Source organism: Salvelinus sp. IW2-2015, linkage group LG8, assembly GCF_002910315.2.
Source record: "Salvelinus sp. IW2-2015 linkage group LG8, ASM291031v2, whole genome shotgun sequence".
Taxonomy (NCBI): domain Eukaryota; kingdom Metazoa; phylum Chordata; class Actinopteri; order Salmoniformes; family Salmonidae; genus Salvelinus; species Salvelinus sp. IW2-2015.
The window spans coordinates 38,848,951-38,871,036 of NC_036848.1; the positions used below are offsets into that span (position 1 = coordinate 38,848,951).

The 22,086-nt window shown below is 42.3% G+C and overlaps 1 protein-coding gene across 1 annotated transcript in view; it reads left to right on the forward strand.

Moving 5' to 3' along the window:
- The first annotated feature begins 2,797 nt into the window (after positions 1 to 2,797).
- Positions 2,798 to 22,086, forward strand: part of LOC111968242 (ras-interacting protein 1-like) — a 47,831-nt gene continuing 28,542 nt past the window's right edge. Inside the window, exons 1-5 of the mRNA XM_023993790.1 lie at positions 2,798 to 3,660; positions 15,327 to 15,532; positions 15,739 to 15,913; positions 18,280 to 18,512; positions 18,878 to 19,494. Of these exons, the coding sequence (XP_023849558.1) occupies positions 3,521 to 3,660; positions 15,327 to 15,532; positions 15,739 to 15,913; positions 18,280 to 18,512; positions 18,878 to 19,494 (1,371 nt within the window). The 5' untranslated portion in view covers positions 2,798 to 3,520. The remainder of the gene's footprint in view (positions 3,661 to 15,326; positions 15,533 to 15,738; positions 15,914 to 18,279; positions 18,513 to 18,877; positions 19,495 to 22,086) is intronic.

The window sequence follows — 22,086 nt, forward strand, 5'->3', positions numbered from 1 at the left end:
CTATTTCTATAAGGCATATATTTTTGTTAAAAAGATAACAAAACCATCCTTCACAATACCCAACCCATCATAGGGTCTACCCTGTTTTGATGATTAATCAATTCAGCCAATCTGTAATGTATTACTTTTCTCATTAGCATACATCTATTGCACTCACTCACACACTTTGAAACTGTTATGCATCCACAGTTGTTTGGTACTTTACACATTTGCAGACACAATAAGATGAATAGACATGCTCTCTGATACATAGTGACACACTTAAATCTCTTTCTGATAGTTGTGTCACTCTTGTATACCTCTTCCATTTCCCTACACTGTTTCTCATTACAATTTTGAGAGCAAATCAAACGTAGACTTATCAATGTGAATTTTCTCCCTTTTACTTGCAGGTCCTTTCTGAACCTCTTCCGGAGGCAGGCTGCCTCTTTACAACATTAACAATGTCAACACTGTATTTCTGATCAATTTGATGTTATTTTAATGGACAAAAAAAATCTGCTTTTCTTTAAAAAAACAAGGACATTTCTAAGTGACCCCAAACTTTTGAACGGTAGTATATATATATATACACACTACCGTTCAAAAGTTGTATATATAACATATATACAGTACTAGTAAAAAGTTTGGACACATCTACTTTACTCATTGGAGGGTTTTTCTTTATTTTGATTGTAGAATAATAGTGAAGACATCGAAACTCTGAAATAACACATATGAAATCATGTAGTAACTAAAGAAGTGTTAAACAAATCCAAATATATTTTTTATTTTGAGATTCTTCAAAGTAGCCACCCTTTGCCTTGATGGAAGTTTTGCACTCTTGGCATTCTCTCAACCAGCTTCATGAGGAATGCTTTTCCAACTGTCTTGAAGGAGTTCCCACATATGCTGAGAACTTGTTGGCTGCTTTTCATAGTTTTGATGTCTTTATTTTTACTATTTTCTATTGTAGAATAATAATTAAGAAACTCTTGAATGAGTAGGTGTGTCCAAACTTTTGACTGGTACTGTATATATCATTTTTAAGTCCAAAAATTGATGTAGAAACTACAGATTGCCTCTAAGTATATCAAAAGTTTGCGAGTTTTAGCATGTGCCATTAGGTCTATGGATTTTTWGAAAATTCAGCATGAATTACATTGAACAATAAAAGTTTACTCTATAGGCTGGGATCCACACTATGCAGCTGTTGCGAGAGCGCATGTTTCACTGGCTGTCCACTGGTTTCAAAAACAATTATTGATAGTGTTACGAATCCCTTTTGGCCCGACAGTCAAGGGGGGGATGGTAACGAGACCCGTAACATAACTCATGCAAATTATAATTGTGAAAAAGATAGTGAGAACGAAATAACCACAGACAACTAAATTACCGTCAAACACACATGGTTTATTTGAAAACACAGGGGGGGGGGGGAAGAAAGAAATAATAAGTATCCAAAAACACCCCTAAGCTAGACTAGCCTACGTCACCAACAGCTAACTAACTAACCAAAAATACAGGGGGCGGTCCACCCAGTTCTAACTAGTGTTTATATGCAAAGTATTCCTACGGGTAATGTATGCCCATGGGCGACCTGTCTGGTTACCCCCTTTTCCCACCGTCAAACAAACACCACAACAAAACCAATAGTCACAGGTGGGGACAAAGTGACATGTAGTTGCAAACCAAACAAGAGATCTACAGACAGATGGTATTGACAGAGAGATTGAGCTCTGGAGAAAACAACTGACAGGGTTTTTAAACCAAGGGAAAGGGGTTGTGATTGGGTAAGGGAAAAGGAGCAGGTGTCTTCCGATTAGTGACTGATTGATGACTGATTGGGGAATGATGATTGTCACCTGTGAGTAGGGGAGAAGGAGAGAACAGAAATACACACAGAATACTTGTATCCGTAACAATAGGCAGTTTAAACTTCTTGAGTTCAATCATTATTGGTTTCAAATACACATTTAGATTTATGAACATCKATCCACAACAACCACAATCCCTAAGGCACAAATAGCTAAATGAGAGAGCAGCAGTGTGATTCACATCCTTGCGCTATGTAGATATCAATAATACGTGATGTCCGTATCGCTGTAGAATACACCCCTGCAGTCATCCTTACATCCAATGGTTAATTCAAATTGGATCATTTTTGGATACAGCAGTCGCACCATTGGAAGACATAGCTTGGACTAAAGCCTACAAAAGCCCATTCCTGCTCTTTTCCCGCGATCCATCAAACACATTTGGTGTGTCATCATAGTGGTCTCTGACTTGTGGTCAGATTTGCTCAGGTGGAACAAATTTAAACTTTCGCCTTTTTCAATCCTGATTTAAATGTCATTGCTAAAACAAAGAAGTGTCCAAAAAAAATCGCTAAAATCCTTTCTGAATTGAAAAGTAATCCTCGAAGTAATCATAGTTTTTCAAAAGTATCTAATCTGATTACAATACTTTTGCTGGTAACGTAACGGATTACAGTTACAGTTTTTTGTAATTATTTACATGTAACAGATTACATGAAATCCGTTACTTCCCAACCCTGGTTAAAATGATGATGTCCACAGTGCTCAAACATTGTCATCTAGTATACCTTACACTACTTCACAACTGAAGTGTATCTAAATTACTATGCATTATGATCTCACCTAACAAAACGACACTACAGATGAAATACTACATGATAATTGATGAGAGAGAGGCAGGCATTTGGATCTGAGGTTATCTATGATGTGAAGCGTGTTCGCCACCAGGTGGAGTTCTCAGCGCAAAAAATGAAAACAAATTGGAGTATCTTAAATTCCACTGCACCCAAAGTGCCGTGACGAACAGGGGAATACCTATTCAATTTCACTGTCAAGTTCAACCCATTTTCTGAGGATGGTTAGCCTATAGGGCTGTAGGGGATCGTGTAAAGAGAACAAAAGAGAAGAACTGAACTACTACGTTACTTCACTTTGGTTGGCAGTGGTGGGCTGACGACCACTTAGCACGTGCGCTCCCACGCAGTTGCACTCTGAAATTCCTTCTGTCAGAGCGCACCATCCAAGGTCGCCTTCCCGCCTGTCGCTTTCTTGCTACTGAGACCTCAAATTGAATGGCTACGGAGATGTAGCGATCTCGTACTTTAGGAGCAGCTCTTGCGGTGCGCGCGGTAAAATGCGTAAATGACTTAACTGTAAAATACAGATGTTCCGTTTTTTTGGACGGTGATGATTCTGACTTTCCACTCTCTGATTAGTGTTACAAGTCATTCGGTGTTCTCCTAAAACGGGTGTTGGCAATTGCTCCGAACATATGGGACTGGAACAGCTGCATCAGAACTTGGAGTGGCGCGTTCGAAGTTGCATGCGCTGTTGAATGAAAGAACTAAACTACCAAGAGCAATTCCTCAACTCTGCACATTTGTTTGATTTCAAAAGTGTTTGTTACATATTTATTATATTATTTATTTATTTTTTAAAGAATACGAATATTAATTTTAGACCAACGCGCTTAACGCTCTTGGAGCCTTGATCGGGAGCTTGGAATGGACTCCACAAAGATGACTTTGGACCGGAGCCCTCTGCCTCCCAAGACAAACTCTCTCCATTCCGTGGGTTTACCTGCCTGTTCACCCAAACGGCGCTTCATAAAGCTGGGGAGAAAACCAAGTGATGGCTCTTCACAGTAAGCAATGCATGTAGGCCTACTGTACTACAATGCTTTTCAAAAAATGAAAGCATTGTATTTGGGACAAATCATTCACTAAACCCTAAACCCCAACTAAATCTTGTAATGAATAATGTGGAAATTGAGCAAGTTGAGGTGACTAAACTGCTTAGAGTAACTCTGGATTGTAAACTGTCATGGTCAAAACATATTGATACAACAGTAGCTTAGATGGGGAGAAGTCTGTCCATAATAAAGCGCTGCTCTTCCTTCTTAACAGCACTGTCGACAAGGCAGGTCATACAGGCCCTAATTTTGTCGCACCTGGACTACTGTTCAGTCATGTAGTCAAGTGCCACAAAGAGGGACTTAGGAAAATTGCAGTTGACTCAGAACAGGGCAGCACGGCTGGCCATTAGATGTTCACAGAGAGCTAACATTAATGACATGTACAGTTTCAAGGTTGATGCATGTTGTAGGTGCATGTCGCTCATGGTACCCCGGAATTTGCTATATCATCCACGGGGTTAAAGGTTATGGAATTTTTAGAACCTTTCCAATAGAGTACCACAGTATGAGTTATAATACCAGGGTTGGCAACTACCCCCTGGCCCAACCCCTAGATGGGGGGTGGTTTGACAGTTTATTCAGACTATAATGAAATGAAATGGGGAGACAGGCAAATGGGAGAAACTGTAGGAAGGTTGGAAGCAGGGATTGATCCCTGTTCTCAGGTGGAAAGTTGTATGCGACACGTGCCAAGGAGTGTTACCACTACACCAAGGCTCTGCACAGGAAATACTAATATTCATGGTTGATGGCAGTGGGGAACCAAACCATAGATTGTAGTCTCCTTGTCAATCGACAGCTTTCAAGGTAAGAACACAAACATTTTGTAATTTGGGTGAATGATCTCTTTAAAATAGGACTGGAATAAAATCCTGCTTGCTCTCCAGAAGGGCTGGCCACCCCTGATCTGTGTTCCCAAGTGCTGGGTGTTGTTATAACAATTCATTTCTCAAAATCACCCAGCCTTTAAGAAAAATCGAATGAATATCAATATTCAGGTGATTTACACATACTAGTTTAAGATCCTTTCCATTATCTTACTCTACACAGACAGAAGTTGTGAGTCCCCTTAACATCTCTGCCTAGCATGTGCACAATATATTTGATTCCTGGAGCATTTAATATCCAATGCGTATTTGTATGACTTATTCAAAACTGCCCATGAATGGCTGCAAAAATACATAGCCTCATATCATAATGTATTTTCAAAGACACAAGTAGGCATATCAAATTTCAAATATGTGAATAGACTGGCAAAACTGTGAAGAAGTGGAATAATAAAATAAGTGTGGGGATTAATAGTAGTGTTCTTGCTGACAAGCACACTAATTACCCTATATTTTAGCCCATTGTTAAAAATGAGAATTGTTKCACTGATCAGACTAAATTAGGTAAATATATAATTACATCTTCTGAAGACAAGATTACATAAATCTGACCGTACATGTCCCTAACCAAATAATTTTTCGATGTATTGTTCCCGCTCTAGAATCAAACTTGAACTTTTGGGTTCACAATCTATTTGACAAAATTATATTCATAGTTACAAAATCATGTCACCCACTGGCAATAAAATAAAAAAAAATGGGGGATGCATGCCAGCAAAGCCACTACACAACACAACACTAAACAATACATTAATTGCACTATAATGGTGGCAAACGGTGCCCACAATCTGTTAGGGCCTACATTAAGCTGTTCCAACAGCAGAGTCCTAACAGAAGTCGCAACACCTTAACACTGCTACACCTGGCTATCAGCGGAGCCTTGTCTGGCAGCGAAACAGTTCATTCAGCCTCATTTACTGCCTTTAAAAAAACATATCTGATATGGCTGACTTGCTTAAACAACTGTGGTTTCTARTGACAATTYAGATGTACAAACTATGGCATWAGGGAACGACAAGCGGATAAGAGGCAGTCCTTAATTTTGATTAAGACATTCATGAACGAGCTAGGACGGACGTATTCAATATAACTATTTGTTCAGCACTTTTGAAATGTACAGCAACAGAATTCAGAACATGTGCCGTTCTTACAGTGTTCTCCCTGTACACCAAGTCAGAACCGTAGGATAAATTAAAGGGGCATATATGCAATGAAAGCTCTTACAATATTCGATGATTACATTTCTCAAAAACGGGTTATAGGCTAGATGTGCACCACCAAGTCAGAACAGTAGGTGAAATAAATAGGTGAAAATATACCAAATAAAGTAGAATCATGATGACGTCTGTGATCTTCAGGTCGTAGCTCTAGAAAGAGGCCCGAGTTCCGAATGTACAATTCCGAGTTGGATGAAAGTTCAAAACACATTTTCCCAGTCGTAGCTCGTTTTCCCCGAGTTCCCAGTTGCTTGAACTCACTAAAGTCAGATTTTGCAGTTCCAAGTTAACAGTTGTTTTGAGCGAGGCACCAATCATGCTTCATTGACAGCATGGCCAATGTTGAATGTTTATAATTTTAAACTAGGAAAAGAGACTCTTAATTTTTATTGACTTGGCCAAAGCTTTTGATACGGTAGACCATTCCATTCTTGTGGGCCGGCTAAGGAGTATTGGTGTCTCTGAGGGGTCTTTGGCCTGGTTTGCTAACTACCTCTCTCAAAGAGCGCAGTGTACAAAGTTAGAACATCTGCTTCTTCCTACAGCTCAGGCAGMAGGAAGCACTCTCATCCATCTTATACTCAGCTTGCCCCTCCCCGGATTTTGTGTTAAACGCTCTATAACAAAGCTTTCTTAGTGTCCATCAAGGTTTCTCTACCCTTAACCTTGTTCTGAACACCTCCAAAACAAAGGTCATGTGGTTCGGTAAGAAGAATGCTTCTCTCCCCACAGGTGTTATTACTACCTCTGAGGGTTCAAAGCTTGAGGTAGTCACCTCATACAAGTAATTGGGAGTATGGCTAGACTGTGCACTGTCCTTCTCTCAGCACACATCAAAGCTGCAGGCTAAAGTTAAAATCTAGACTTGGTTTCCTCTATCGTAATCGCTCCTCTTTCACCCCAGCTGTCAAACTAACCCTGATTCAGATGACCATCTTACCCATGCTAGATTACGGCAATATAGTTTATTGATCGGCAGGTAAGGGTGCTCTTGAGCGGCTAGACGTTCTTTACCATTCGACCATCAGATTTGCCACCAATGCTCCTTATAGGACACATCACTGCACTCTATACTCCTCTGTAAACTGGTCATCTCTGTATACCCGTCGCAAGACCCACTGGTTGATGCTTATTTTAAAAACCCTCTTTGGCCTCACTCCCCCCTATCTGAGATATTTACTGCAGCCCTCATCCTCCACATACAACACCCGTTTTGCCAGTCACATTCTGTTTGAGTTTATTTATTTTATTTTTACAGGGACAGTGCACATTAATCAACGTTTCAGTAAAAGTGCCGGTTTTAGCCAACTGGCTAATTTTCAACTGCAGTCCATTAAAGGTCCCCAAAGCACACACATCCCTGGGTCGCTCCTCTTTTCAGTTCACTGCAACTAGCGACTGGAACGAGCTGCAGCAAACACTCAAACAGGACAGTTCAATCTCAATCTCTTCATTCAAAGACTCAATCATGGACACTTACTGACAGTTGCTTTGTGTGATGTATTATTGTCTCTACCTTCTTGCCCTTTGTGCTGTTGTCTGTGCCCAATAATGTGTGTACCATCTTTTGTGCTGCTACCATGTTGTTGTTATGTTGTGTTGCTACCATGCTGTGTTGTCATGTGTTGCTGCCTTGCTGTGTTGTTGTCTTAGGTCTCTCTTTATGTAGTGTTGTGTTGTCTCTCTTGTTGTGATGTGTGTTTTGTCCTATATTTATATTGTATTTATTTATTTTAATCCCAGGCCCCCGTCCCCACAGGAGGCCTTTTGCCTTTTGGTAGGCCGTCATTGTAAATAAGAATTTGTTCTTAACTGACTTGTCTAGTTAAATAAAGGTTAAATTTAAAAATAATAATAATACACATTAAAAAAAAAATTATACTTGGGACCACACAGCCACTCACTGAATAGCAGGCTAATGATTGCTTTGTAATGCTTGCAGTTAGCCACTGATTCCTTCCTAACCACTCATTGTTGAATTAGCGATTTCCAACTTGCTGTGTAATGTTTGTCCAATGGCCGATGAGCACCGATACGTTTTATCTATAATTTATTTTCATATGGCAAGGATTAAAAAGGATTTGCCAGTAGATTGTCGACTTGATTTATGATGATGACTGCTAGCTAAGATTTTGAAGGTATGATGTTGACATGATCAGTCCAATCAAAGCCACTGTAGATATGTGATTTGACGTCATTTTATCTGTGGCCAATGACCTTGAGCCTTCTTGTATGGGCACTTTTTAATATAACTCTATGGCAGCACCCAAGGGGCTTGCATTTTCTAGCTCTACCCAGTGACCGAACACTGAGCCAATCACGGCACAACGCTCCGTATTTTCTGCTGGCTTGCCCCACCACCACAGAAAGCACTGACCTAGGCTGAAACACCTGCATTTTGGAACTGCCTTACTCCAGAAAAAGAGACCATGTTTGTATACGGCTTTATTAACTCAATTATATGTATATATATATATTTTTTATATTGTTTACAAACTGATATGTGACATGTATTAATACCAAAATAACATGCAAAACAGGAAAGCCCCACCTGCCCTGAATGAGGGGCCGCCTCTGATGTCACCCTACCAAACTTCCCTGATAAAACATACTTTAGGTCTCTGCTGCCTTTTCGTTGTGACAGCTTAAATTCCGATCACCAAACGAGCCTGTCATGGACTAATGCAGGTGTGGATTCATTTGACTTTAGTACATGCTGTCAGAAGGCTGCATTCTGCAATAGGGACGGGAGTAACAGAAACCTCATTTTGTTGGCAACATTGTACATACAATGTAGTGCTACTGTGCTGCTCATTTTACAGTTTTACAATCACAGCGGAGAGTGCTCTAATCTTGAGGGGTGTTTCTAAAAAAATATTTTTTGCATCCAATCCCCTTGATCCCTTTCATAACTAGACCAATCAAATGTTTCAATGTGCTGCGGTTCACTGTGCTGTGGTAAGACAGTACAATGATAGAGGTTCCACTCGTGGTGTTGAATTGCAGGTGCAGATGCTCCGGATTCAAAATGATTTGGAGCACAGTTGAAAAGTTAACGCATTGACTATACAATTGACTAATTAGAAAAAGAAAAGCAGTACTGCGTGAGATATAAGAGGTGTGCCGTGTGAGCGTGACAAGAAGGTCAAATGCGGTCAAACACGGAAATGATTCCAATGGTTTTTCCACCTTTCATTTTTCACATAGGGGATTTTTTTTAAACACTTCAAATAAGGGCTGTGTTTCATGTAGACTTGACATTTTGACCATAACCATGTAAATCTCTCTCGGACAAGGTGACTTTTATCAATATATTCGCCAGTATTTACCCCCCTAAAAAAATGAAATGCTAATTTGCTGCTAATGTGGCTATCATACAGAACTACAAATGTCTGTTTCTATCAAGTTTAGGTAAGACCCAGATGCAGACAGTGTAGAAGTAACAATAGTTTATTACAACCACAGGGGCAGGCAAACGACAGGTCAAGGCACTCAGGGGTCAGTAATCCAGAAAGGGTGTAAACGGTCCAGAACAGCAGGCAGTTTCAGGGTCAGGGCAGGTAGGGGTCAATAATCCAGAACGGTGGGGGTAAGGTACAAAACGGCAGGCATCTCAGGGTGAGGGCAGGCAGAACGGGTCAAAACCGGGAAGGACTAGAAAACAGGAGCGGGAAAACAAACGCTGGTAGGTTTTACGAACAAAACGAACGGGCAACAGACAAACAGAGAACACAGGTATAAATACACAGGGGATAATGGGGAAGATGGGCGACACCTGGAGGAGGGGTGGAGACAATCACAAAGACAGGTGAAACAGATCAGGGTGTGACAGTCTCAAGCTTCACATCACTCACCAGAGCCATGATGATCTGGATCAAATCAAATCAAATGTATTTATATAGCCCTTCTTACATCAGCTGATATCTCAAAGTGCTGTACAGAAACACAGCCTAAACCCCAAACAGCAAAGCAATGCAGGTGTAGAAGCACGGTGGCTAGAAAAACTCCTAGAAAGGCCTAGGAAGAAACCTCGAGAGGAACTAGGCTATGAGGGGTGGCCAGTCCTCTTCTGGCTGTGCCGGGTGGAAGATTATAACAGAACATGCCAAGATGTTCAAACTTTCATAAATGACCAGCATGGTCAAATAATAATAATCACAGTAGGTGTCGAGGGTGCAGCAAGTCAGCACCTCAGGAGTAAATGTCAGTTGGCTTTTCATAGCCGATCATTAAGAGTATCTCTACCGCTCCTGCTGTCTCTAGAGAGTTGAAAACAGCAGGTCTGGGACAGGTAGCACGTCCGGTGAACAGGTCAGGGTTCCATAGCCGCAGGCAGAACAGTTGAAACTGGAGCAGCAGCACGGCAGGTGGACTGGGGACAGCAAGGAGTCATCATGCCAGGTAGTCCTGAGGCATGTACCTAGGGCTCAGGTCCTCCGAGAGAGAGAAAGAAAGAGAGAATTAGAGAGAGCATACTTAAATTCACACAGGACACCGGATAAGAGAGAAGTACTCCAGATATAACAAACTGACCCTAGCCCCCCGACACATAAACTACTGCAGCATAAATACTGGAGGCTGAGACAGGAGGGGTCAGGAGGACACGGTTGGCGCCATCCGATGATACCCCCGGACAGGGCCAAACAGGAAGGATATAACCCCACCCACTTTGCCAAAGCACAGCCCCCACACCACTAGAGGGATATCTTCAACCACCAATTTACCATCCTGAGACAAGGTCGAGTATAGCCCACAAAGATCTCCGCCACGGCACAACCCAAGGGGGGGCGCCAACCCAGACAGGAAGATCACGTCAGTGACTCAACTCACTCAAGTGACGCGCCCCTCCTAGGGACGGCATGAAAGAGCACCAGTAAGCCAGTGACTCAGCCCCTGTATATAGGGTTAGAGGCAGAGAATCCCAGTGGAGAGAGGGGAACCGGCCAGGCAGAGACAGCAAGGGCGGTTCGTTGCTCCAGAGCCTTTCCGTTCACCTTCACACTCCTGGGCCAGACTACACTCAATCATATGACCCACTGAAGAGATGAGTCTTCAGTAAAGACTTAAAAGTTGAGACCGAGTCTGCGTCTCTCACATGGGTAGGCAGACCATTCCATAAAAATGGAGCTCTATAGGAGAAAGCCCTGCCTCCAGCTGTTTGCTTAGAAATTCTAGGGACAATTAGGAGGCCTGCGTCTTGTGACTGTAGCGTACGTGTAGGTATGTATGGCAGGACCAAATCGGAAAGATAGGTAGGAGCAAACCCATGTAATGCTTTGTAGGTTAGCAGTAAAACCTTCAAATCAGCCCTTGCCTTAACAGGAAGCCAGTGTAGGGAGGCTAGCACTGGAGTAATATGATACATTTTTTGGGTTCTAGTCAGGATTCTAGCAGCCGTATTTAGCACTAACTGAAGTTTATTTTGTGCTTTATCCGGGTAGCCGGAAAGTAGAGCATTACAGTAGTCTAACCTAGAAGTAACAAAAGCATGGATGCATCATTTTTGGACAGAAAGTTTCTGATTTTTGCAATGTTACGTAGATGGAAAAAAGCTGTCCTTGAAACATTCTTGATATGTTCGTCAAAAGAGAGATCAGGGTCCAGAGTAAKGCCGAGGTCCTTCACAGTTTTATTTGAGACAACTTTACAACCATCAAGATTAATTGTCAGATTCAACAGAAGATCTCTTTGTTTCTTGGGACCTAGAACAAGCATCTCTGTTTTGTCCGATGAGATTGCCGAATCAAGGCAAAGCTAAGAATCTCTGGATTAACTATCTAATGTTTGCTCAATTTAATAATGAATACATTGGCTACATTTTATAAATTGACAAATATGTAAACTGTCTTGAGTAAGTTTTAAATTTACACAATACATGTTATCTAGCATGGTTAGCTAGTCAGTGAGACTAGCCTGGCTAGATGGCTACATTAGCCATCAATTTGTCGAGCTATTTACATGCATGAGAAATGTATAGTTTTCTTTGGCCTTTATAAACCAACAGTCTCGCTTGCTCGTTAACTAGCTAGCTAGCGTAGATGGTGAAGCCAGGCATTTAAAGGCCCTTACACACTGGCCGCAATAAATGCCAAATGAACCTCAATAGATTTCTGGGTACCGTGGGTAGAGACCAGTGGTCCCAGTTGTTGTCAGCTTGGATGTTGTCATTAAAACATTGTTTGATTGGTTGGCAAGATGAACTCTGCTCCTTGGTCAATATGCTGTTTTACATTTTGTGTTATTTGTACTGGTCTAATTCCTAAAATGGAAAAGCAGAAGGGATGTCCCCAATTAGTCGACTGGTTGATTGTTTGGGCGGTAGGCTATTGGTCGACCAAGTAATTTCTTGTTGAGTCATAGCAAATATATATATTTTTCATAGCACACGAGACACCTGTCTTATTCGTGCCCATCTCAGTGTATTAATCCATTGCGGAGGCCGAGACTAAAAGCCAATTTGTGCTTTATCCATTAATGTGGTCGGAGGCTTRGTATGGCGGGTGTGACGCAATTGCAGAGCCTCCGGAGGCAAGCAGAGGCCAAATCTAGCTCCGTACCGCATCGCCGTCCGCCTCTCAAATTTTGGAACAATGCAGAGGGCTCTGTATAGCTCCGCATTGACATGATTGGTGGGCGGTACGTCCTGTATAAATACAAATTCACTTCCTTGACATCTTCCTTGCGATGTTTGCTCTATAACCTGTTAGTTCATATGCCTTGCGACCGTGATATATAGGCCTAAAGGCCGAGACAATAAGAAGACACAGTGGCAGAATATATTCAACCACACCTTTGTTTCATCATAAAACCGGAGAGCAACCTCTGTCCGGTGAAGTCCACAAAGCATATTGCATGTAACAGACAGTTACATGACCTACAGCATGGTCAAGCAAGTTAATGTTTCCGCCATTTTCGGACCACTAAACAACTATTGATTTAGAACCATGGAGAGTTACCGCAAGTCACAAAGGAAACAGGAACTGCCTCAACTGGGCTCCCGAGGGGCGCAGCGGTCTAAGGCACTGCATCTCAGTGCTAGAGGCATCACTGCATACCCAGGTTCGATTTCAGGCCGTGATTGGGAGTCCCATAGGGTAGCGAACAATTGGCCCAGTGTCGTCTGGGTTAGGGTTTGGCCGGGATAGGCCGTCATTGTAGATAAGAATTTGTTCTTAACTGACTTGCCTAGTTAAAAAATGTAAAATAAATAAATAAAAACTATTCCAGCACCATTTCAACTTCAACATTTCAACATCATAAAATCACATGTGCTTAGTCTAATACAGTGACAACTAAAAGATTCCAAAAACAGTTTAGTCCAATCAACGTCAGCTAAATATGATGTGGCTGTCCATGGTTCTGATTTCTCTCTGTGTGTGTGTGTGTGTGTGTGTGTGTGTGTGTGTGCGCGTCATGTTGATGAAACGGTCTATCACTCTGTCATACTGTACACGCTTTTAGTTTTTGTAGTCCTAGGCTACCTGGCTAAAATGCTTGCTCGCTAGACTAACTTCCACTCATGGGTAACGTTAGGTCGTTAACATTAGCCTTTTACATCTAGCTGCATATTGAACTTCCATCTTCTCAGAACAGGGGCACAACAATGTATGAATGAATGCTTGGATCAGAACCAGAATCATGTTAATGTCAATGATGTATGCTCTCAATGTGATTTGATAGGAGTGACGCCAAATCCAAACAGGCTTCCCTTGACACTTTTTTTTAGTGAGCCAGGACCATTCAAAGTTGAGCTCGACGCTGATTGGCTATTATTTTATATATTTTTTAATCAAGGGAGGCCAAATGCATTCAATGCTACGGGCGGCAATAATGTCATACTCGTTTGGTCCAGACAGCATCAGATAGATGGCCTACACGTAGAGAGACAGTGGGGCGCTTTTTGGCTTGCTCGGATGCTTTCTCCAGTGAGATACATTCAGCCTCTTGCGAATTAAAGGAAATGTATGAAACACAGAGAGTCATAACATCAATTATTTTATAGATATTTTCTTTTTTTCTTGATGATTTTTTTGGGGAAGCCTGGCTTCCCTTGGCATCCATGAATACACGCCACCAGTTGTTTGCAGAGCTCACAACCTATGCTAGACTTGTGAGAAACAAGTTTTGGTTTAAATTGGCATTCCACATGAGAAAGGTTGCCGACTTCTCGTGTAGCCTATTACCGCCAACTTCAGGAGAGTAATGGCAGAATCTGCGAAAGCCAGGTAGAGCGGGAGGAGGATGGTTGATTTCTGTGTCTTATCTCATCAAACAGTGCGCTTAAAGCATCAGACCAGCTCAATGCATATATATAGTTGATTTTTATTAAAACACAGTCTATATATGGAAAATATACCTTTTAAAATGTTTACCAATCAATTGGTTGAAAGAACAGACGACTTTCGTCTATCTTGCTTTAATACAGCAGTGCATTCTGACACAGTGAATTGAAATAGATTTCACCTCGTTTATATTGTTGGCAGACATAAGGGATTAAATATGGCTAAAGAAGAAGAGGTTCTGGTAAAATAAGGGTATGTTGCTATTGTCATCTAGGTTGCTAGCTAGCTAGCTTTTTGGCAAGAAACTAGCCTAGTATTCATGGCACATTGTAAATATCTGACTGCTACTAGGATAGTATTCTGTACAAGATACAAGACCAAATGCATAAATAAGCCAACAAATATGAGTTAAATCAAATGTGGAAGAGTAAATGAAAATGTAAAATATATAGTTCGTTTTAGATCAAGGTAGGTAGTAGCTGGCAGCAAAGGTGCCGGAGCTTGCAGGGATTTGTAGTTTTGCATGATGTCTATTTTGATGCTAATTAGCTTTTTTGAAACAGAGAGTAAATAGAGACTTATATATTGATAAAAGTCACCTTGTCCAAGAGAGATTTACACGGTTATTAAAATGTCACGCCAGGGAAAACCTACATGAAACAGAGACCTTGTTTGAAGTGGTTCTAAATTCCCCTATGGGAAAAATTAATGGTTAGAAAATGGTTGGAACCATTTCTGGTTTTAATCACTAGGTTTTATGGGTATTATGACCCATGTACTGTGGGGCTCTATAAACGTTAATCTGAAAGAAACGACTCAAATTCCCTTAACAATGAAGCATTGAGCAATTAAAATAAGAAGCTTACATGGATTGTTGCAGAAATAGGTCTAACAACATCATATTATCTCATTAACAGACTGAGCATAGCACAGTAAAGTAAGATTGGGGACTGTTGATGGATGGATGGTAATGTCTAGTTGAGACTCAATGTTGATACCTTTCTCAAAGAGGGTAGAGATATCATGAGGAAGTGACACAGTGGATTTAGATTACTATTCTTTAGATTTTCTGGAGGGTTTTTTAATTAGAGTTCTACAGTGTGTCATTCTAGCATTTTGTAACACTCTTATTGGTGGGACAACATTGCTTACTGACAGAGCGATTTCTCTCTATAGTTCTCTATCCCTTTATCTCTCTTTCTCATTATCTCGATCTGTGTCCCCCCCAGGTCAGGCTCCTCTGGTTCCAGTACCAGGTCAGCTGACAGTGTGGGCGTGGTAGTCATCAGACAGCCATCCAGGAGTCGCATCCGTCGTCATACCAACCGCTTGTCTTCTGTGTTCCAGCGAGGCTCCGCCCATAACGCCACCGCTATGGCCTTACCCGGGTTACCTGGCATACCTAGCCATGCTTGGAAGGAGTCGAATGACAGAAGTATGCCTTTTTCTAATCAAAATTGTATTTTTATAAACATTAACCCTAACCTTGACAATGACAAATGAGTTGGCTTAAGCAGAAAGCATCTGACTGGCAAGCAGTCTAAACCTTAACCCCGACCCCAGCCTAAAATAAATGAAGTGCACTTGCTTACCAGTTCTGATGATGTAGTCACTACTGTTATTCCTGACGCGTCCATCTAGTTTCTCCCGGGGATGCATCAATGACAGATGACCCTGCTGAACTGTCCAATCAGATAACGGCCCCAGGCATTCTGAAGATCTTTGGCAGTGAGATCTGCCAGGGGGCCAACTACAAGAGTGTCCTGGCAACAACACACTCCAGTGCTAAGGAGCTGGTCAAAGAGGCACTGGAGAGGTACAGGAGTGTGCGTGTGTTTGTGCGCATGTGTGTATGCATGTTGTCTTAGATTTCTTAGACTTTGGGTAGATTTAAAGATCTATCACCGTCCCCTTCCATTGTTTGTTATGGTATTCTATGTCCTATATACAGTACCAGTCAAAAGTTTGGACACACCTACTTATTCAAAGGTTTTCCTTTATTTTTACTATTTTCTACATTTTAGAATAATAATGAAGACATCAAAATTCTGAAATAACACATGGAATCATGTAGTAAGCAAAAAAATACATTTTTTATTTTAGATTCTTCAAAGTAGCCACCCTTTGCCTTGATGACAGCTTTGCACACTCTTGGCATTCTCTCAACCAGCTTCACCTGGAATGCTTTTCCAACAGTCTTGAAGGAGTTCCCACATATGCTGAGCGCTTGTTGGCTGCTTTTCCTTCATTCTGCAGTCCAACTCATCCCAAACCATCTCAATTGAGTTGAGGTTGGGTGATTGTGGAGGCCAGGTCATCTGATGCAGTACTCCATCACTCTCCATCACTCTCCTTCTTGGTCAAATAGCCCTTACACAGCCTGGAGGTGTGTTGGGTCATTGTCCTGTTGAAAAACAAATGAGCACAAACCAGATGGGATGGTGTATCGCTGCAGTATGCTGTGGTAGGCATGCTGGTTAAGTGTGCCTTGAATTCTAAATTAATCACAGGCAGTGTCACCAGCAAAGCACCACCACACCATCACACCTCCTCCTCCATGCTTCAAGGTGGGAACCACACATGCAGAGATCATACGTTCACCTACTCTGCGTCTCACAAAGACATAGCGGTTAGAACCATAAATCTCAAATTTGGACTCATCAGACCAAAGGACAGATTTCCAACGGTCTAATGTCCATTGCTCGTGTTTCTTGGCCCAAGCAAGTCTCTTCTTCTTATTGGTGTCCTTTAGTAGTGGTTTCTTTGCAGCAATTCAACCATGAAGGCCTGATTCACGCAGTCTCCTCTGAACAGTTGATGTTGAGACGTGTCTGTTACTTGAGCATTTATTTGGGCTGCTTTTTTCTGAGGCTGTTAACTCGAATGAACTTATCCTCTGCAGCAGAGGTAACTCTGGGTCTTCCTTTCCTGTTGCAATCCTCATGAGAGCCAGTTTCCTCATAGCTTGAAGTTTTACGCATTGACTGACCTTCATGTCTTAAAGTAATGATGGACTGTCGTTTCTCTTTGCTTATTTGAGTTGTTCTTGGCGTAATATGGACTTGCTCTTTTACCAAATAGGGCTGTCTTCTGTATACCACCCCTACCTTGTCACTACAACACTGATTGGCTCAAACGCATTAAGAAGGAAAGAAATTCCACAAATTAACTTTTAACATGGCACACCTGTTAATTGAAATGCATTCCAAGTGACTACCTCATGAAGTTGGTTGAGAGAATGCCAAGTGTGTGCAAAGCTGTCATCAAGGCAAAGGGTGGCTACTTTGAAGAATCTCAAATGTACAATATATTTTGATTTGTTTAACACTTTTTTGTTTACTGAATGATTCCATATGTGTTATTTCACCATTTGGATGTCTTCACTATTATTCTACAATGTAGAAAATAGTAATAAAAAAATAAAAAACTTGAATGAGTAGGTGTGTCCAAACTTTTGACTGGTACTGTACTTACGGAGAATCATAAATATACTCTAATGACATACGGAGTCTTTGATCGTATATGAAACTTGTTTGGCAATTGTTTTAACGACGTGACATGTGCAGCTTGTTATCCAGTGTCAGGGGCATGTGAGCTGTAAGTACTATACCAGAGCGCCCATTGTGAAGTAGATGACTAATGCACATCCTTCACGCTGGTGTTGAGCCTATGCTATGCAAGGAATAGAATTCAGACAAATGTATATATTGCTCTCAAGGGTAGTTGTTTAGTATAACTGCAGTATAGTGCATTGAGTGTACATGTCCGGTGTGTGTGGTGTGTCATGTTTTGTTTTGGCTATATCTTCAGTATAATGCATTGAGTGTGTGTGTGCCAGATCTAGCGTTTACATGGGCGTTATGGAACATTCTAGAGAGAACCACAAACCGTGAAGGCTGACCAATTTAACCATGCTGTTGAGAGCCTCTCTCACTCTCACTCTCACTCTCACTCTCTCACCTTACTTAATATACTGTATTATAACCAGAAACAGAATGGAGATACTCAGGGTGGGTTTCTGAGCTTGGTGTGTTAATGCACATGCAGAGACAGTTTACCAGACATAGACTAAGCCTACTGAAGTCCGTTCCCATTGTCCTCCAAGAGTTGTTCGTTGTAAATACTATCCTTGTTATAAACAGCTTCAATTCCTTTAATTGCCCAATTCCTTTAATTGCCCAGGTACGGTCTGAACAAGGAAGAGGCGGAGTCATATGTTCTCTGCGACTCCATTGGCTACGTGGGTGACCACCAGTGGAAGACGGAATGCTTCCGGGTCGTCAGTGACAACGAGAAGCCCCTCCTCCTGCAGTCACTATGGAAACCCAGGGAGGGTTTGGCGAGGCGGTTTGAGATCCAGAGGAGAGCCAGTGTGGAGGAAAAGAGATCAAGAGACAAGGACACGGTCACTGCTGGTAGGACTGATAGGGAGACTGCAAGGTCTGCAGTACTAGTGGTTTTCTTTGTTCCCTGGTAGTTAATTGATTGATTAATGTGGGATATGATACCAGGGTAGGGTCTTTGCTAGGGGGAAGGGACTAAGGGACAGCAAAATGACGTAGAGGTGCATCCTGTTATGTGTTTGTCTTATGAATGGTTAAACCAACTCTTATGATAGCCCCCTGCCTGTGTTTTACTGTTTTACCGTTTTAATGTTGAACGTTTCTCTCTCCCAACCATCATATCCACCACTGCAGTCTGTTTCCTGCACGTTAGCTTCTGCATGTTGACTTTGGCAGCCACACACACACACATATCCAAACTCTCTCCTGTCTCTCAGGCATCAACGCCCAGGCTCGTAAACTCCAGAAGAGCCGCTCTAGAGTCACCTCTGCCCTGATCGAGAGGAGGAGTGTTTATGTGACCTCTACCCAAGAGAGGGGTGTGTGTGGGGCTCGGAACCAAAAGGACAGGGGTGGGAGGGTATGTGGGGGCCAGAACAAGTCTGAACGGGGGCCGGGTCTGTGGAGGAGCCAGAGTGAAGCAGACCTCTCATCCCAGTCCACAGAAACACAACAGAAACACCAACAGAACCCCACTGAGCCCCTTAGTCAGAACCCCAATGAGTTCCACACTCCCAGTCAAGACAAGAACCACAATCAGTGTCACAGTCAGGACCATGAACAGAATGTGGAACTGAATCACAAATTGAACCCCGATAAGAACCTCAAACAGAGAGATGGAGAGAGCTACGTTGACGCCAATGTTTCCCCTCTGGAGGACCCTGGATCAGAGACTTACACAGAGCCCCTCTGTCCTTCCCCTGAGATGGAGATAGAGAGGGAGAGAGAGAGGGAGGAGACAGAGAGCAGTGACGATAACATAACACTTTACTCCATTCACCCTCCCCAAGACTGCCCCTACCTACTGCTGCTACAGGGCTACAGCAACAGACAGGTAGGAAACACAGTACCCCATTCACTCACCCCACGAGTACCCCACACACATTGAGTCTCATCAATCCCTCTCTTGAACACCTCTCTCCCCTGTCTCTCTCCCCTTTCTCTCCTCTCCTCTCTCCCTCACCCTTCTCTCCCTCCTTCTCTTTCTGAGGTTGCTGCTCCATATGGAAACAGATAACAATGTTCTCATTCTCTCAAGGTGTCTGTGCACAATGGACAGAGAATCTATCACATTATTCTCTCCCTCGTGGCTCCACTTTGTCCTCAAACTCTGCCTGCTCTTACTCACCGCATTGGGCACACACACACACACACACACACACACACACACACACACACACACACACACACACACACACACACACACACACACACACACACACACACACACACACACACACACACACACACACACACACGCACACACACACACATTGGTGATGTTCCATCACATGCTGCAGGGGCGGACCGGCCATCTGGAATTTCATGCAAATGCCAGATGGGCTGGTCCATTTTTAGCCCAGTTGGCCTTTTTATCATTATTTGGCCAATAATGGGGGCATCAAGGGAAAAAATGGACGGTGTGTTAGAAATGCTAAGGCCGAGTTCTGGTCCCAGTCCGCCCCTGACATGCTATCTCTGGCTCACAGTAAACATTACAGTTGGAACATATGAGATTCCAGGCAAGCAATCCCATTTTCCCACTGGAAAAATCCACAGAGACAGTTAGGGACAAACAGCGGAGAGAATCCTTCTTGGAAATGCCAGCGTGAGCAGAAACGTGTGTAAAAACACAGATCCGGATACAGAGTGGTGCAACAGTGGCACTGCTTCCTGACTGATTACAGTGGGCTATAACGGATTCAGGGCGGGATACATACACACGCATGCACACGCACACACGTGCATGCATGATGTGCACACATACGCAACACAAGTAATCTTAGGTCAGCACCTAGGATTTTGAATGTATTTGTTTATTGTTCCCATAGTAATCAATTTGTTATCTCACACGAAGGGTGAATCATCCAAATATAATAGTTTCAAACTCACTCATGTGTAACACACATTTAATCTTGGATAGAGGCTAAATAAAAAGTTGAATGCTAGGTGTTTTGGTATTGAACTCATCTCATACTGTTTGTTCTGCCAGGTATTCTAAAACTAAATTATCTCTCTCTCTGGTAATTTCTATGTAATAGGACCCATGAACATCAAATCAAATGTATTTATATAGCCCTTCTTACTGTAACAGTATAACTTTAGACCGTCCCCTCGCCCCGACACGGGTACGAACCAGGGACCTTCTGCACACATCAACAACGGTCGCCCACGAAGCATCGTTACCCATCGCTCCACAAAGGCCGCAGGCCTTGCAGAGCAAGGGGAAACCCTACTTCAAGTCTCAGAGCAAGTGACGTAACCGATTGAAACGCTATTTGCGCGTACCCGCTAACTAGCCATTTCACATCCGTTACACTCACCCCCCTTTTCGACCTCCTCCTTTTCCGCAGCAACCAGTGATCCGGGTCAACAGCATCAATGTAACAGTATAACTTTACGGCTCCCCTCGCCCCGACCCGGGCGCGAACCAGGGACCCTCTGCGCACATCAACAACTGACACCCACGAAGCGTCGTTACCCATCGCTCCACAAAAGCCGCGGGCCCTTGCAGAGCAAGGGGAAACCCTACTTCAATTCTCAGAGCAAGTGACGTAACCGATTGAAACGTATTAGCACGTACCCGCTAACTAGCTAGCCATTTCACATCCGTTACATTACATCAGCTGATATATCAAAGTGCTGTACAGAAACCAGCCTAAAACCCCAAACAGCAAGCAATGCAGGTGTAGAAGCACGGTGGCTAGGAAAAACTCCCTAGAAAGGCCAAAACCTAGGAAGAAACCTAGAGAGGGACCAGGCTATGAGGGGTGGCCAGTCCTCTTCTGGCTGTGCCGGGTGGAGATTATAACAGAACATGGCCAAGATGTTCAAATGTTCATAAATGACCAGCATGTGAAGTTCATAGGAGCATGTCAAATTGGGTGTCAAATAAAAGCTAAGAGTCTATATGTTTGAGAAATTAAGGCATATATACATTTTCAACCATTTTCCATCCTAAAAATTTGCAATAAGCAAAGGCTTTGATTTCTGGTCAAACAGATGGAAAAGGGGTCTTCATTTAAAAAAATATATATTCTAGATTTTTTCTAAGTATTAGAAATACATCAAAACACAATCATGTTGAAGTAAAGACCCCTGCCAACTAATATCAACACTTATATTTAGTTTTGGAGAAATTATTTGCCTTCTGTGAGTTAAAAAACATTGCCTTATGCCTTGTAATTACATGACCAAAAACCCACATATCTTTAAGATATTACTCTGCAATTGAATTGACTACAATGGGAAACCATAGTAGTCACATACAACAGTTGGGTCACCTGCTACTGTTCTCCCTTAGCATACTGTTATGTTCAGCTCATACAGTGCCTTCAGAAAGTATTCATACCCCTTTACTTATTCTCCATTTTGTTGTTACAGCCTGAATTCGAAATTTATTAAATTATTATTTTTTCTCTCACCA